This window comes from Dipodomys merriami, unplaced genomic scaffold, assembly GCF_024711535.1.
Source record: "Dipodomys merriami isolate MVZ:Mamm:240054 unplaced genomic scaffold, mDipMer1.0.p SCAF_373, whole genome shotgun sequence".
Taxonomy (NCBI): domain Eukaryota; kingdom Metazoa; phylum Chordata; class Mammalia; order Rodentia; family Heteromyidae; genus Dipodomys; species Dipodomys merriami.
The window spans coordinates 655,610-671,473 of record NW_027205304.1 but is presented as its reverse complement, the minus strand read 5'-3'; the positions used below and the strand labels follow the sequence as shown (position 1 = coordinate 671,473).

Here is a 15,864-nt window from a genome sequence, read left to right as displayed (position 1 = left end):
GGACCCTGTCCCAACCCCCACAGCCCTTCCAGCACCCACAGAGCCAATCATTCATCGTTTTGACTTTACCAAGCCCAAATCCAAGAGAAGAAAACAGTAACTGAATGCTTGTATGTGCCAGGACTTTCCCATGGGTTGTCATATTAAGTTCCCTTCAAGGTATGTGTTATGGTCAGTGCCACCCTACCCATGAGGTGACTAAGAGTCAGAAAATCTGAGTTCAGCCAGGTACCAGTGGCTCCATCCTGAAATCTTTGCTATTTAAGAGGCTGAGATATGAGGATTGTGATTTGAAGTCAGCCCTGGCAGGAAAGTTTGTGACACTCATCTCCAATTATCCACAGGAAAACAGGACGTGGAGCTGTGGCTATTAAGTGGTAGAGTGCTAGCCTCGAGTATAAAAGCTCAGAGGTAGAATACCCAGTCCTGAATCTAAGCCCCATGACCAAGAGAGACAGAGATACAGGGACACAGAGAGAGAGACAGAGAGAGAGACAGAGACAGAGACAGAGACAGAAAGAATGCAAGAGAGCGCACAGATTTTGCCCAGTCGTAAGTTTAGAGAGCTCAAAAGAGCTCCAACCAGGCTGGGAATGTGGCTTAGTGCTTGCCTAGCAGTCATGAAGCCCTGGGCTTGATTCCTTAGTACCACGTAACAGAAAAAGCCTGAAGTGGCACTGTGGCTCAAGAGGTAGAGTGCTAGCCTTGAACAAAAGAAGCTTAGGGACAGTGCCCAGGCCCAGAGTTCAAGCCCCAGGACTGACAAAAACAAAAAACTAACCCAGGTTGCCCTCTAAATACCAGCTTCTGCACAATTCCTCCAGGTCCCCAGGAGCCCTCGGTCTCCCACGGTCCCCTTCCTCCCACTAGATGGCGACCTTCCTGGCTGACTTTCCATCTAGGACAAGAGCCCAGGCTGCCAGGGAGGGGCCTGCTCACCCACAGGGCCCATCCTCAGCCAGCTGAAGGATTGGGGGAGGGGGGTGGTGGAACCCACAGCAGCGGCCAGTCAGGCCTGGTGAGGGCACCATGTGCTAAGGAGCCTGGCCTACACCCAACCTGAAGACAAGGGGCCCATTCAGGGTCCTCCACTCCGCCCCCAAGCCTGCAGAGGGGACACGCTGGGAAGCTGGGGGGAGGGGGGGTGGATCCTGTACTTTCACCAAAGGCTTCATTGTCTCTTTCCCCCATCAGCACGTGGGCAGATGCTGCCCTCACCACACTTTTCTCTGCCTGGCCTGCCTGCCCTTCTTCCCAGGATCCGGTACTAAATCTCTCTGGACCCACTGTGCCCCCACCAACCTCCCCCTCCTCCCCACCCCCCACTCTCACCCCCAGAGTGGACAGAGATCTTCACAGAAGTTCACAGTGGCCGGCAAGCAATTCTATACCAACCTCCAAATTCAAGTTTCTTCAGATTTTTTTTAATTATAATTATTATTTTAATAACAACCTGAATCCCAGAACTTCCAGATACTGTCCATAGTGCCCTCCCCTGGGCAATGGAGAGGTGGGGGGAGAACTTCAAGGGAACAAGGTGTGTGCTAGGGAGCCTCTGACTCCTCCTCTCAAAGCCATCTACTGGGGGTTCCCCAGAACACTGATACCTAGGGAGGGACAGGGGCTGGAACCTCTTGTGGAGATGGGGGCTCCATCTAACACTCCATCCTGAGCCTTCCCTCCTCCATCAAGGTTTGGGGACCAAGGGGGAGATGGGGTAGGGTGGGGGAACAGGCCAACACTGAGCCTCGAACTCCCAGTTTCAGGGATTTGGGGAGGGGGGCATTAAAGCTGCATAGAAAGAGGGGGCAGGCAGCTGGTGCAAAGCCCAGCAGCTGTGGCACTCCCCCAAAGGCACATTGTGAGGGAAAGGAGGCTCAGACAGAGGGCCCGTTGGGTGCAGGGGGCCCAAGCCGAGGGAGCCCCGAAGAAGGCAGCTGGGCTAGCTGCTCTGGGCTGGCCAGGGCTCGTAGCAGTCCATTCTCCTGCTCCAGCGCTGCATTCCGCTCCGCCAGATCACGGATCTGTTCCTTCAGCACCTCTACCTCCTCCCGAACTGCAAACATGAGGTGGGACTTCACCAAGTCCTGGGGACAAGGGGACAGGCAAAAAAAAAAAAAAAAAAAAGCATCACAACTGCTCAACTACTACCCAGACCACCACATCCTTTACCCCAGGTGCCTTGAAAGATGCTTTTGCACCCTCCAAAATAGGAGGGAAAGCTGGGCACCAGTGGCTCACACCTGTAATCCTAGATACTCAGGAGACTGAGATCTAAGGATCGAGGTTCAAAGCCAGTCCAGATGGGAAAATTCGTGAGACACTTATCGCCAATAAACCACCAGAAAATCAGAAGTGGAAATGTGGCTCAAGAGGTAGATGAAGAGCTCAGGCAGTGCCCAGGACCAGAGTTCAAGCCCCAAGACCGACAAAAAAAGAAGGGGACATGAAGGAGGGGTGCAAGGATGCAGGACAGGGGCAAAGCTCAAAGGACCAGGGAGTGGGGTGGGATCAAGGGGCTGGGTTAGTATTCTCAAGCAGCAGGATAAACAGAAGTGGACAGAGACATTTCCTCTTACCATGGCTTGTTCGATCTTGTTGTCAATGCCAACCAGGCTTCCGGAACCACTGGAGAGACACAGAGAGGTGACAGGTGAGGAAGAGGAGGAGCTAGGTGTTCGTACAGCCCAGCTTTTCCCTGGAGCAACCTCCAGCCTCCTCCTCAAGCTCAGCCTCTGGCCTGCACCCATTACCTGTGGCAGTAGAGAATCAGGGGGAGGAGGCTTTTGTCCATCCCCCGACAGGGTACAGATCGTTGGCCCGACCCCCCTCGGCCTCGGTGGGATGGGGGTCCAGGTGCCCCTCGGATGGGAGAAGCTCCGCGTGGGGAGCATGGGGAGGAGACACAGCCCCTTTTCCGGGATGGCCCCGGAGCCATCCCTACCACTCGGGTCTCATAAGATGACACCAGAGACTTGACAGAAACCCCTGGCTGAGCCATCCCTGAGGACCAAGGGTCCTCAACCTCCCCCCACCTCCAATATCAGAGCCAGTGCCTGGGGGGCTCAGAGCCCCCCGGGACAGAGCGGGGTTTCGCTGGTACCAGGCAGGCAGAGTGGAAACAGAACCTACAGGGTGCTGGCCTGAAAGATATACACAGCCTCCCTCCCCCCCCCCCAACCCCAAGGGAAGGCCTGGCTGCTATTGGCTCCCCAGGGACACCGGGACCCCCCCTCCTCTGGCTCCACGGTGGGCGGGAATTCCCAGACACACACAGTCTGTGCCAGTGTCCCCTTTTCACCCTGGCACCAATCCCAGAGTGGAGGGGAGGGGGTGACAGAGGGAAGTCAGCTGGTGGCCTGAGACAGGGGAGGGGCTGAGGCTAAGAGGTCTGGCTTGGGGAGGGGCATCAAGGTGAGGCCTAAACCAGCCTCTTCTAACCCCTGACCCTGTCTGCCTACTCTGGGCTAACACCTGCCTCTTAAGGCCTCAGATAAGAGGGGGAATGGGAGGCTCTGATAATCCTCCAAAACACAAAGCCTGCATCACGAATGACCCCTGGGATCAGAGTAATAGAGAGTGTCTCCCACCCCCCCCCCCACACACACACTACAAAGGAGAGGAGGAATGGTAATGGTTACCATGGCAACAGAGCCTTGTAAATCAAAGATGGCTTGTGGATCTGAGGCCTTGGGTCTAGGTTCTTGGACTGGTCCTAGGACTTTAAAGAGAAGGTCTCAGGCAAGGGTAGACAGGTGAGGCTGGATGTGGGACATTGGGAAGACCAAGAGAGCTTTGAAGCGAGCAGGGAGAAGGATGAAAGGGAGCCAAATCAGGAGCAGGTCTGGATGTTGGTTAAATGACCACCAGAGGGCAACACAAGCTCAGCGTTCCCTAGGGTTATGATCCCAGTTGGCCCAGGAATACCCAGCTCTGGGTCTCAGAACCTGGCTTTTTCTCAAGACCCTGGGTCTTGCACAGGCCATTGATACCTGCCCCACCTCTAAGGCTCTCTCTTGCACACCCAGGCCCCCTGCTCCACCTTGTGGTCCACCAGCCAGCCCAGCCCCCACAGTGTCGGGACCTTCCACCTTGCTTCTAGCAAGCAGGGTGACAGAGCCCTGGCCAGCCATAACAGCCTCAGAACCATAGTCCCACCAGGTGGCCAGCAATGCTCAGCAGCTCCCGGTGGGCCCCTCCCTTCTGGCGGTCAGCTCCAACCAGCCTCCCTGCAGGGGGATCAGCCCTCAGCCCAAGGTCACCCTTGCTGAAGCCCTGCCACTAAGGAAGGGAGCGTGAGAGAGCTGGGAATTTTCCATTTCCTGTCCAAGCTTAGGTGCAAAAGGCACTGACAGGTAGATCAACCAATGGGGTGAATAGACCTGGGAGAGCAGAGTGAAGAAGGACACCTGGGCCTGGAGATGTGTTCAAGTGGAGGGCAGGACAGAGTGTGTCAAAGATACCTGTAAACCTAGCTACTCAGAAGGCTGAGATCTGACCATCGTAGTTCAAAGTCAGAAAAGTCCATGAGAGTCTTTTTGTTGTTGGTCATAGGGCTTGAACTCAGGACCTGGGGCACTGTCCCAGAGCTTTTGTGCTCAAGGCTAGTGCTCTAGCACTTTGAACTACAGCATCGCTTCCGGTTTTCTGGTTGTTAACTGGAGATAAGAGACATATATTACAGCCTTTCCTGCCTGGAATAGATCTGAACCATGATCCTCAAATCTCAGCCTCCTGTAGCTAGGATTACAGGCATGAGCCACTACTGCCCAGTTTCTTAATACTCATCTCCAATTAACCACTAGAAAGTCAGAAGTGGAGCTGTGTCTCTAAGCAGTAGAGTACTAACTAACCTTGAGCAAAAGAGTTCAGGGACAGTGCCAAGCCATGAATTCAAGTCCCACAACCAAGGGGAAAAAAGCCATCTTCTAGGGCTGGGAATGTGGCTTAGTGGTAGAGTGCTTGCCTAGCATGCATGAAGCCATGGCTTAATTCCTCAGTACCACATAAACAGAAAAATCCGGAAGTGGCACTGTGGCTCAAATGGCAGAGTACGAGCCTTGAGTACAGAGAGGCTCAGGGACAGTGCCCAGGCCCTGAGTTCAAGCCCCAGGATTAGGAGGCTGGGGGGAGGGGGGGGAGGGGCGCGCAAGGGAGCCATCTTCCAGCTATTCTAATCCAGGATACCTCATGGAGACTGAGACCACCACAAGAAAACTCAGAGGGGTGGGTGCTGGTGGCTCATGCCTATAATCCTAGCTACTCAAAGAGGCTGAGATCTGAGGATAACAGTTTGCAGCCAGCCTGAGACAGTAAAGTGTGTGACACTCTCATCTCCAATTAACCACCAAAAAAGCCTTAAGAAGAGCTGTGACTCAAGTAATAGAGTACTAGCCTTGAACAAAAATGCTCAGAGATATTTCCCTGGCTCTGAGGTTCAAGACCTAGGGCCGGCACAAAAAAGAAAAAAAAAAAAAAAATTGAACACCCACCACATACACAGACCAAAGAGGGACAGGCACAGGAAAATAGGAACATGGGCCTTGCCTCTGGCAGACACTTGGGCAAAGATGCCAAATAAGTTCTTCATCCTTGCCAAAAACAAAGGAAGAATACAACAATAAACATTCATTGGCTGACAGATAACTATCTCCTGTTTGTCTAGCACTGGAGAGTTTTGACAGCACTTACCTTGTGACATTCTAACATTAACACTTCAAAGCACTAGGACTCCAGCAACCCAAACCCACCCTTTTTTTTTGGGGGGGGGGTTCGGTCGTGGGGCCTGAACTCTGGGCCTGGGCACTGTCCCTCAGCTCTTCAGCTCAAGGCTAGCACTCTACCACTTGAGCCACAGCACCACTTCCAGCTTTTTTCTTTTTGCTTATGTGGTGCTGAGGAATTGAACCCAGGGCCTCAGGCATGCAAGGCAAGCGCTCTACCACTGAGCCACCTTCCCAGCCCCAAACCCACCCTTTTAAGAACCCAGTTATCCTAGCTACTTAGGAGGCTGGGATCAGAGGATCATTACTTGAAGTCAGAATGGGCAGATAAACCTGAGACACTCTTACCTCTAACTAGCAAAATGGCAGAAATGGAGATATGACTCAAGTGGTAAGAGCACCAACTGCAGTGAAAAGGCTGAGAGAGAGCCACAGGCTCAGAGTTCTAGCCCCAGTACTGGCACAAAAAAAACCCCAAAATCCACTAGTGGCTGTTCTGGGAATGTTGCTCAGTGGTAGAGTGCTTGCCTAGTATACATGAAGCCCTGGGTTGGATTCCTCAGTACCACATACACAAAAAAGCCAGAATTGATGCTGTGGCTCAAGTGGTAGAGCACCAGCCTTGAGCAAAAGAAGCTCAGGGACAGCACCCAGGCCCTGAATTCAAGCCCCAGGACTGGCAAAAAAAAAAAAACAACAAACAACAAACACTAGTGGCTTCAGCTGAGAGTACCCCCTGGAATGGTGCAGTACCAAACACACAAGAGGGAACTCAGCTCTGCAGTGTTCTTGGGTCCAGGTTGGAGGACAGTCTTACAGGCTGGTCAAATAAAGGTCAAATAAAACAGTTTCCATTTGAAGATCAGATAAAGATGCAGAACTTCTGGGAGAAGTAGGGAGATTCTGAACTTGAGGACAGGGGTCAGCCCAGCTCCCTAGATGTGTTCTAGGAGCCCCCAGGGAATGGGGCAGAGGCCAAGAAAGTAGCATTCATGTGCCCAGTCTACACACCCTCCCGGATCTGTGGAGCCTGGGGGCGGGGCCAGGGCAAGGAGGGGGAGGGGCTGGCTTCCTGCCACTCCAAGGGTGAGCTGTCCCAGCCTGGCTGAGAGAAGACATACTAGAGACTGCCTTCCTATCCCAACAGAGAAAAAGTATGGCTGGGGTGGAGTCAGGCTCAGATTTCCTTTCCACTCCAGGGAACTTATGGCTGAGTGACCTTGGACGAATCTTTCTACAAGTCAGGAGTCTGTTCTTTTTGTTTTTGTTTATCTGGAAGAAGAGAATCCTGTGACTGCTTTTAGAGTTGCATGAGATAAGTAGCTTCTGACCCCGAGGAGGGCACTGGACAGAGAAATCTACAAGATTCATTCTCTTTAAACGCACAGACCTCCCCGCCCCAAAGCCAGACCAAGTCATATTCAAGTTCATACCTTAACCCTCCCAGCTTCCCACAGGGGTGTAGGGGACACTACATGAACAGTCTGTATTCACCAGGAATCCTATTTCCCCATCCCAGATTTAAGGACTTGGTAAGGCACCCCCAGTTCCCTCTAACCTGCCTTCCCTCCAAAAAAGGGAGGTCCCCTGCCATTTAGACCCTGTTCTCCCCCCCCCCCCTACACACACACAGCTCCAGACACAGCGGAAGAGTGATGTGTGGGCTCCATACCTTATCCCTGGGGTAAGGGGGTGGCCCGAGCCAAACACACTAGCCTAGCAGGGTGGGGCTAGAGGGAAGCCTCAAGTGGAGGCTGGGAGCCCAACCAGTCAGACTAGGGTGAAACTGAGGGAGAGAGGGAGGGAAGGAAGGAGGGAGAGACAGGCAGAGGGAGGGAGGGAGGGAAGGAAGGAAGGAAGAAGGAGGGAGGGAGGGAGGGAAAGAAGGAAGGAAGGACGGAGGGGGATAAGCCTAAAGAATAGAGCAGAGGCCTCAGAAGGCAGAACTCTCCCAGATAGAGAAAGCTGGGCTCTGAACTCAGGGTGGAGGAGGGGCAGGGTGTTCTTGGGCCAGGGAACCACCCAAATGGGAGGGGGTGTGGGTGGGGAACTCTGAGAATAGCAGCCATGGGGGGGGCAGGTGACTGTCCAGGCCCAGACCCTGGCCCTGGCCGACCTCACACCTCACACATTCCTGGGAGCCAGCTGGAAGGGAGTGTAAAAGCTACCCTGCCCTGCCCTGTCCTGTCTGGCACCAGCCCCTTGTTCTTTATCCCATGGGCTCCTGGCTGCCCCTTCTCCTTCCACTGTAGGTACCCACTGTGCCCAGCGCTTTTCTACCTCTTTTCATTCATGGACCTTATTCCCTGATTCTAGGGGTAGTGCCACCTATGGGGAGACAAGAAGTGACCCCCCCACACCCACACACCTGGAATGGGGCCCTCCAGCACCCACTCACCAACTCAAGAAGTCCCACCCCACTCTTTCCTTGGAAACAGGAAGTCCCTCCCCTCCTAGGCCTTCCACAGGAAGTTCACTGCTCCCTCCCATAGAAGTACTGGCTCCCTCTCTCAATCCTATCAATCCACACCCAGCAACCAAAAGCCTCAAGATTTTGTTTCTCCCTTGTCAGCAGGCTAACATTCCTATGCATGTAGAAACTGTAGCCCTTGAAACAGAAAAGTCCTGCCCACCCTGCCACCAAAAGGGGCAAAGCCAGAAAGTCCTGTCCTTCTGGGCTACCCTGCTGCCCAATAGCGCAGCCCCTGTGGTGTTCCTAGCCAGGTCTCTGTTCACCATATCCCCCCAAGGAACAGAATTTTGGAGCAATACTTTCTTGGTACTAGATGTCCTTCAGCCTTAAAAAGAGTCCATGTAGACTTATAAAAATGTCACCTCACAGCCCAGTAGGGCCTTAATGGGCAGGGGCAGCTGGACACAGGTGGCTCATGCCTGTAATCCTAGCTACTCAGGAGGTTGAGATCTGAAGATCGTGGTTCCAAGCCAGCCCAGGCAGGAAAGTCAGTGAAACTCTTATCTCCAATAAATCACCAGAAAACTGGAAGTGGCGCTGTAGCTCAAGTAGTAGAACACTAGCCTTGAGCTGAAGAGCTGAGGGATAGCGTTCAGGCCTAGAGTTCAAGCCCCATGACCAACCAAAAAAAAAAAAAAGTACAGGGGCAGAGAGAGACAGACAGACACAGACAGACAAAGCTGGGAGGAGAGCAATTGATTCTCTGGTCTAACATACATGCCCAATGGGTTCCTAGAGTTGGCTTAAGTGACCTCTCAATCTACAAGAGCTCTGGGAATCTGACAACAATGAGTCCCTTCAAATTCTAAAAAAGCCTCTGACTTGACAGCCTAAGCCAGGGCAGTCCCACCCAGCTCTTCCCACAGAGAGGGAGTAGGTCCCAAGTCAACGTGGCCCAGTGGTTATGTGCCAGCCAGGTCTCTTAAATTTCAGAGGTCCTCTCCAAGTTCACCTGGGGGGTGAGGAGCACACCTGCCAGGCAATATCAAGCCTATCCCAGGTGCTGACCACATCGACTCAACCCACCCACCTACCTATCATCATCGCTGTCCAGGTGACCACTGATAGCCAGCATGGAGCGGGCCAGGCTGAGGCTCTGGGCTGCAGCTGCGCCAAAAGGATCGGGAGATTTGTGAACCAGGCTGGCATCGAAGTAGAGAGCCGGGGAGCTGGGTCGAGAGTCAAGTGGGTGTACCTGGAGGAGAGGATGAAGAATTATCATATATATCATATATATACATATGATATATATGATATATATGACACACACGTATATGGGGGGGGACACGAAACACACCAAAAGGTAGAAGGGGGTAGGGGGAGAAAAAAAAGAGAGAGAATACAGCCATCTTACAACTTGCCTAAGCAGTCTTTTCTACCCCCCCACCTTCTTCCAAGGGACATAGGAAGTCCTGCCTCTAAGTCCTGTCTTCAGCTCTACTAAAAGCACTCAGCAGATACTAGGGGTGTCATCCTAAGTACTGAGGTTTCAGAGAAAGGCTTCAGTTTACATTCTGGTAGCCCTCATTGTCCTCAGCCAGGGATCCTAAATTAAAAGATTATTTAAAAGTTTATCTGTGCCTTTTTAAGGCCATTCAAATGTCACCTCCTTACAAAGGCAAATCCCTACCACTTGGTCCCTACCACTGACCTGTTTTTTTTTTTTCTTTTACAGCACCTAATATTATCTGAAATTAAAAGTATTTATTGTGTCTCCCCTGCTAGACGGTAAAGTTTGTCCATGGCTATTTGTAGAATGAATGAATCTTCAGAAACTGGTCCTCCATGCCACGATTTCCCCCTCTCATTCTAAGTCTCTTCTTAAACTTGTCTGGGTTTCAGGTGAAAATTTCTACAACAGCTCTCCACCCTCCAGGCTTTGGGGGTGGGGTGGGGGTGTTGTGGAGCAGGGAGGGAGGCAGGCAGGAGGTGGAGCTTGGGCGTGGACCTACACAGCCCAACAGGCGGGGGCGCTTGCAAAAGGGCGGGGGCGACAGGAACAAGACAAGACGCCTCTGTGAGGCCCCGGGAGGCCCCTGTTTCTCGGAAAAGCCAAGAACAGAGAGTCCAGGGTGGCTTAGAGGAACAGAGCAAGGGAAGGGGGCCCCAGGTGGTGGTCCCAGCTCACCATCGGATCTCCCCTGGCCCAGAGGAAATGAGACAATCAAAAACTTTTAGGCCAAGAGAAATAGCGACAGTGCACACAGACCGGAGCACACTCTATAAGGAAAGAAGGGGGGCGGGGTCAGGCCACTGCTGAGAGAGGGCCAGGGTCTTCCCAGCTCACAGGCAGCTTAAGGCTAATCAGAGATATTGTTAGCAGAGGGGGCTTGCTCTGGAAGGGTCTGAGGACAGGCCCTAGGAAACCACAGCTTCTTGCTTTTAGGTTAGGGACTCCATGAAAACAGTTACCGAAGAGTGGGGAGTGGGGGCTGAGGGCATGAGAACTGGGAGCCAGGAGCCGGTGGGAGAGCCGGTCCTGACCAGTCCTGACAGGGTCCAGACATCCAGGCTCAAGATATTTTTATACTGCGGTTTATGCCCATGGCCAGGAAGGGGGAAGAGCCTTCATCCTCACACTGCCGGCCTTCCTCGAGCAGCCAAGGTGTTATTTTCTCTTTCAGGGCATAAGTATCCAACTCTCACATCCTTGGCTGTCCATCCCCCACCCTCCATCCCACCCCATCCCACTCCAGGGACCCAGGCATCCTGCCCCCAGCCCAGACTTGTTCCTCTTTTGGAGACAGGAAGCAGAGAATTTAACCCCTTCCCTTCTGCTTCCCAGTTTTCTCCTTCACTGAAGTGAGTTCACCCCTAGCTAGCAATCCTGAAGAGAGGCCCAGGGGTATGAGGGGGGGGGTTAAAAGCAGAACCAGTCAGGATACCTCATACCCCCAGGACTTGTAATATGTGCCCCCCCCCACACACACACACAATTTCTCACTTCCTCGCAGAAACCTGCTTGTAACCAAACTGGAGCTGGAGCTGGATGGTGGGTGGCTGATGGGAAAATGAAGACCTCCCCCCCCCAAAACAAAAAGCCCAGGACAGGGCTGTAAGGCAGAGCTTGCAGTGGAATGCCTACCTTTTATGGCCACCCCAAACACTGGCAACTCCTCCCCCAGGGGGCCCAGCCAGCCACCCAACTGGGGCCTTCACCCTCAGTACCTGCAGCCTGAGGGACTAAGGCAGAGATGGAGGCCGAAGGTGAAAGTTGAGGTGAGCAGGCCTTATGTATTACAGGCATCATGGAAAGAGTGAAGGCCAAGAGCAACAACAGGCCAAAGAAGAAGAAAGGTGTAGGGCTGGGAAGGTGGCTCAATGGTAGAGCGCTTGCCTTGCATGCATGAGGCCCTAGGTTCGATTCCTCAGCACCACTTAAGCAAAAAGAAAAAAGCCGGAAGTGGCACTGTGGCTCAAGTGGTAGAACGTTAGCCTTGAGCTGAAGAGCTGAGGGACAGCGCCCAGGCCCAGAGTTCAGGCCCCATGAACGGACCAAAAAAAAAGAGAGAGAAGAAAGGTATAGCTGGCAGCTACTCATGAGGGTGAGACCTGAGGACCATGGTTCAAAGCCAGCCCAAGCACGGATTTCCATGAGACTCCTACTACCAATTAACCGGTAAAATGCTAGAAGTGAAGATGTGGCTCAAGTGATAAGAGTGCCAGCCTTGAGTGAAAAAGCTAAAGGAGAGTACCATGGCCCTTGGGTTCAAGACCCAGCGTGAGCAGGCATGCACGCATGCGTGTGCACAAAATACAGAATGAAGGCAAGAGGAGACCAGACAGCTAAACCAATCATAGCACAAAAGAACAGGGAAAGAAGCCAGGCACTGGTAGCTCACGCTTGTAATCCTAGCTCTTCAGGAGGCTGAGATCTGAGGATCAAAGCTAGCCCAGGCAGAAAAGTTCATGAGACTCTAATCTCCAATTAAGCACCAGAAAACCGGAAGTGGCACCATGACTCAAAGTGGTAGAGCACTAGCCTTGAGTAGAAAGAGCTCAGGAACAGTGCCCAGGGCCTGAATTCAAGCCACAACAGATCCCAAAGAAAACAAAAAACAAGGGGCTGGGAAGGTGGCTCAGTGGTAGAGTTCTTGCCTTGCATGCTTGAAGCCCTGGGTTCGATTCCTCAGCACCACATAAGCAAAAAGAAAAAAGCTGGAAGTGGCGCTGTGGCTCAAGTGGTAGAGCACTAGCCTTGAGCTGAAGAGCTGAGGGACAGTGCCCAGGCCCAGAGTTCAGGCCCCATGACCGGACCCAAAAAAAAAAAAAAAAAACAGGGAGAGAAAGTGAGAACTATGTGATCTACTGGCTGGTAAGTGACAATGGAGGCAGGGAGGACAGGATGGAGACCAAGACAAAAAGGCCCAGGAAGGCTTAGATCTTAGACCAGGTCTGAAAAGGCCAAGTACACCCACCAGGATTCTCCCCATCCCCCAATTCCATCAACCTGAAATCCCAACTCTTACCTGTCCTGTCTCCTCCGGAGCAAGCAATTCCATTCTCAGCCGCATGGGTCCATCCTTCCTCCGGGGCAGTGGAGGGGTCCCCACTGCTGAGCCCCCAGCCTCTACATCCACCCTCAAGGAGGGCAGGGGCGTGGCTGCCAGGGATATGCCCAAGCTATCACCAATGCCAGACTCTGGGGGGCGCTGCTGGGGTGGGGAGGCAGATAGGAGGGATGTCTCTGCTTTGGCTTTGTTGGCAGGCACAGCCAGCTGGCCCAGTCCCCCTGTGAAGGAGCGGGCTTGAGGTCCAGGGGAGGTGGGAGGTGGACGGAGCCAGGAGGTGGGGCCTTGAGTCAGGCCTGGTTGTGGGATTGGGGTGACCAAGCCCAAGCTGGCCAGTTCCAACCTGGAATCTAAAGATCTGCCCCCAGTGCCCACAGAGGCCCCTCTAATTCCTTCCAGGAGCCGCCCAAAAGTGGGGGGCTCTAGGTCTCTCTCATACACATCCACACAAGTCCACCGGCCTCGGCGATAAGGCTCTCCTAGGCCATGAGGCAGCTTCACCACCCGGAACCGAGAGGCAGGGGCCCCAGGTGGTGGGGACCCATTGCGGGGGGTGCCTCGGCCCCCAGAATCTGGGTTAGGCTCCCCATTGGGGAGGCGGGGCCCAGATCCGGTAGGGGGGTCTGAAGCCACGGGGCTCCCCGGGCCCTCATAGTCGGTCGTGACGCTGGTGATCTGGAAACTACTCTTCTTCTTGCCCCCACTCATGGTCCCTGGGGCCGCAGGACTGGGTTGGGGTGGGGTGGGGGAGGGGCTGGGTTCGTGGATGGGGTTCAGGCACCCCTGGAACAGGGGAGCCACATGACGGGGACATCAGGGCCCCTGGCAGCGTCTGGGTCCGACATGGCAGGAGAAGCCTTGTGGGAGCTGGGGGTGTCTCCGGGCTGGTGACAGGAGGGAACAGGGAAGGGGAGGTAGCCGGAGGGGGTGGGGGCCGGGGCAGGTTTTTCCTGCTGCTGTCGCTGCCGAAATCCAGAGCTGAGTTTGCAAACTAGAAAAAGAGAGAAAGAGAGGGTGAGAGGGGGAGAGAGAGAGAGAGAGAGAGAGAGAGAGAGAGAGAGAGCCCGCAGAGGCCACCTCCGGGGCTTCCTCTCAGGGGAGCAGAATGGGGAGGAAGGGGAAACCACCAGAGACCCAGAGACAAAGAGACAAGCAGCAGAGATGACAGACACCAGGACGGAGGGGACAGCAGGGCCCAGAGGGCACGCACAAGACCGGAAGTGGCAGCTGAGACCCAAAAAGTTTGGGCACTGCTTGCCTGGAATTCAAACTCCCTTAGGTCAGAATTGTCCCAAGAGCACAGAACTCCGAGGCCTGGGTGAGCCCAGCTGGCCTGGCCGCCTCGAGGATTCTGGGGGGGCCCGCAGGGTCCCCCCCTCCCTCACTTGCCCCCCCCACATCCATGGGGGCCTGGCAGGCCCCGCCTAGCCCCAGTCCTACCTCTCAGGCCTCGGCGCCGTTCGGAGCCAGGGGAGGGTCCGGGGACCAAGATGTCCGGCTGTACTTTTCCTAGGGCCTCCCGGGTCGGGGCCACTGAGGCAGCGGATCAGGGGCTCCCCAGCCTTCTCCGAGGGTCGCCCCACACCCTGCTAGGCATCTCCGTGAAAAAGTTTGCTGTCCAAAAATGAAAGAAAAAAAAGGACCCCGCGCTGCTTCCCCGGTGGCGGCCCGCGCGCGGCCTCGCACCCCGCCGGGTCGCCCGCCGCCAGGCCGGGCGCCGCCCCGAGGTCCCCGGGCGCGGAGTGGGGTGCGGGCTGCCGGGGCTCGTGCCGCGTGGCTGCGCCGGGTCGGGGTCGGGGCGCTCCGCAGCTCTCCGCTCGACTCTGTCTTTTCTCTTTCGGGGCTGTTGACAACCCCCACACCAGGAAGTCCTGCCTCCGCGGGCCTGCTCGCCGCTCTCCTCCGCCTCCTCCTCCTTCCCCGCTTCCTCCTCCCTCTCTCGCCCCTCCCTCTCTCCCTCCCTCCGCCCCCCCCCCTCCCGCCCGGGCTCCGCGCCAGCTGGGTCCGCGCCAAGCCGGGCCGCGAGCGCGCTGTGGCCGCCGCCAGGCCTCGTTCGCGGCCTTAACCCCACGCCTGCCGGCCGCGCGGGGCTCGCGGCGAGAGGGGGCGGGGCGTGGGGGCGGGAGGGAGGGCGAGGGGGGCTGGCGGCCGGGAGGGGGCGTGGTCCGCCCGCGGGGGGCGCGGGAGGGGCCGGGATTCCCTGACTGGCCCCGCCCCGGGGGCCTGCTGCAGCTTACCCGGGCTGACGCGTCTCTGGCTTCTCCTGGTGATGGCATGGGAATGGCACGATCCCTCACCTTTCCCCCACCACCATGTTTTTTGTTGTTTTCATTGGTGGTGGTGGTGGTACTGGGATTAGAACTCAGGGCCTCCAGCTGAAGCAAGTGCCATTTGAAACACCCTTTTCCCCCCCTCCCCACTCCCCTCTAACCCGTCACTCATTTTTACATTATTTTCAAAAATAATTTATTTTTATTGTATTTTTTAATTTACTTTTTAATGTTTATTTTGGGGGGGGTGCGGTGCGGATACCTGGGGGCTTGAACTCAGGGCCTTGCACTCTGGCTTCCAGGCCTTTTCCGCTCAAGGATGGCATTCTGCCATGTAAGTCACACCTCCACTTCTGTTATTTTATTTTATTTTTGCTGGCTATAAGCTAGATCTAAAATACAGTCAGTCATGCATGATAACTATACAGGCTCAATGCATTTACACACAAACAAGCTGACTAAGGAGTGTGTGTAGGGGTAGGAGGGATGGATGAGAATGTTGAAAGGGGTGATGTTAATCAAGATGAACTGTACTGATTAGCTGCTTTGTTGAATGGCAACTCCTTTGTACAACTACTTAAAGCTAGTTAAAAAATTTTTTTTTCAAATAGTGAAAAGGAGGTTGGGAATGTGGCTTCCTGGTAGAGTGCTTGCCTAGCATGCATGAAGTCCTGGGTTCATTTCCTCAGTACCACATAAACAGAAAAAGCTGGAAGTGGCACTGTGGCTTAAGTGGTAGAGAACTAGCCTTGAGCACAGAAAGGCTCAGGGACAGTGCCTAGGCCCTGAGTTCAAGCCCCAGGGTTGGAAAAAAAAAAAAAAAAAAGCCAGTTGCCAGTGGCTCATGACTGTAATCCTAGCAACTCAGGAGGCTGAGATCTGAGGAC

At 54.5% G+C, this 15,864-nt stretch overlaps 1 protein-coding gene across 1 annotated transcript; it reads right to left on the bottom strand.

Annotated features, from left to right (window-relative positions):
• Positions 1-1,402: 1,402 nt before the first annotated feature.
• On the bottom strand, positions 1,403-14,623 carry Tsc22d4 (TSC22 domain family member 4). The gene is made up of 5 exons (XM_069989310.1): positions 14,148-14,623; positions 12,666-13,698; positions 9,231-9,391; positions 2,580-2,628; positions 1,403-2,087 (listed from the first exon to the last, which is right to left on the bottom strand). Exons 2-5 carry the CDS (start codon positions 13,413-13,415, stop codon positions 1,878-1,880), a joined length of 1,170 nt encoding a protein of 389 aa, XP_069845411.1. The 5' UTR covers positions 13,416-13,698; positions 14,148-14,623; the 3' UTR covers positions 1,403-1,877.
• Between the last annotated feature and the right edge of the window lie 1,241 nt (positions 14,624-15,864).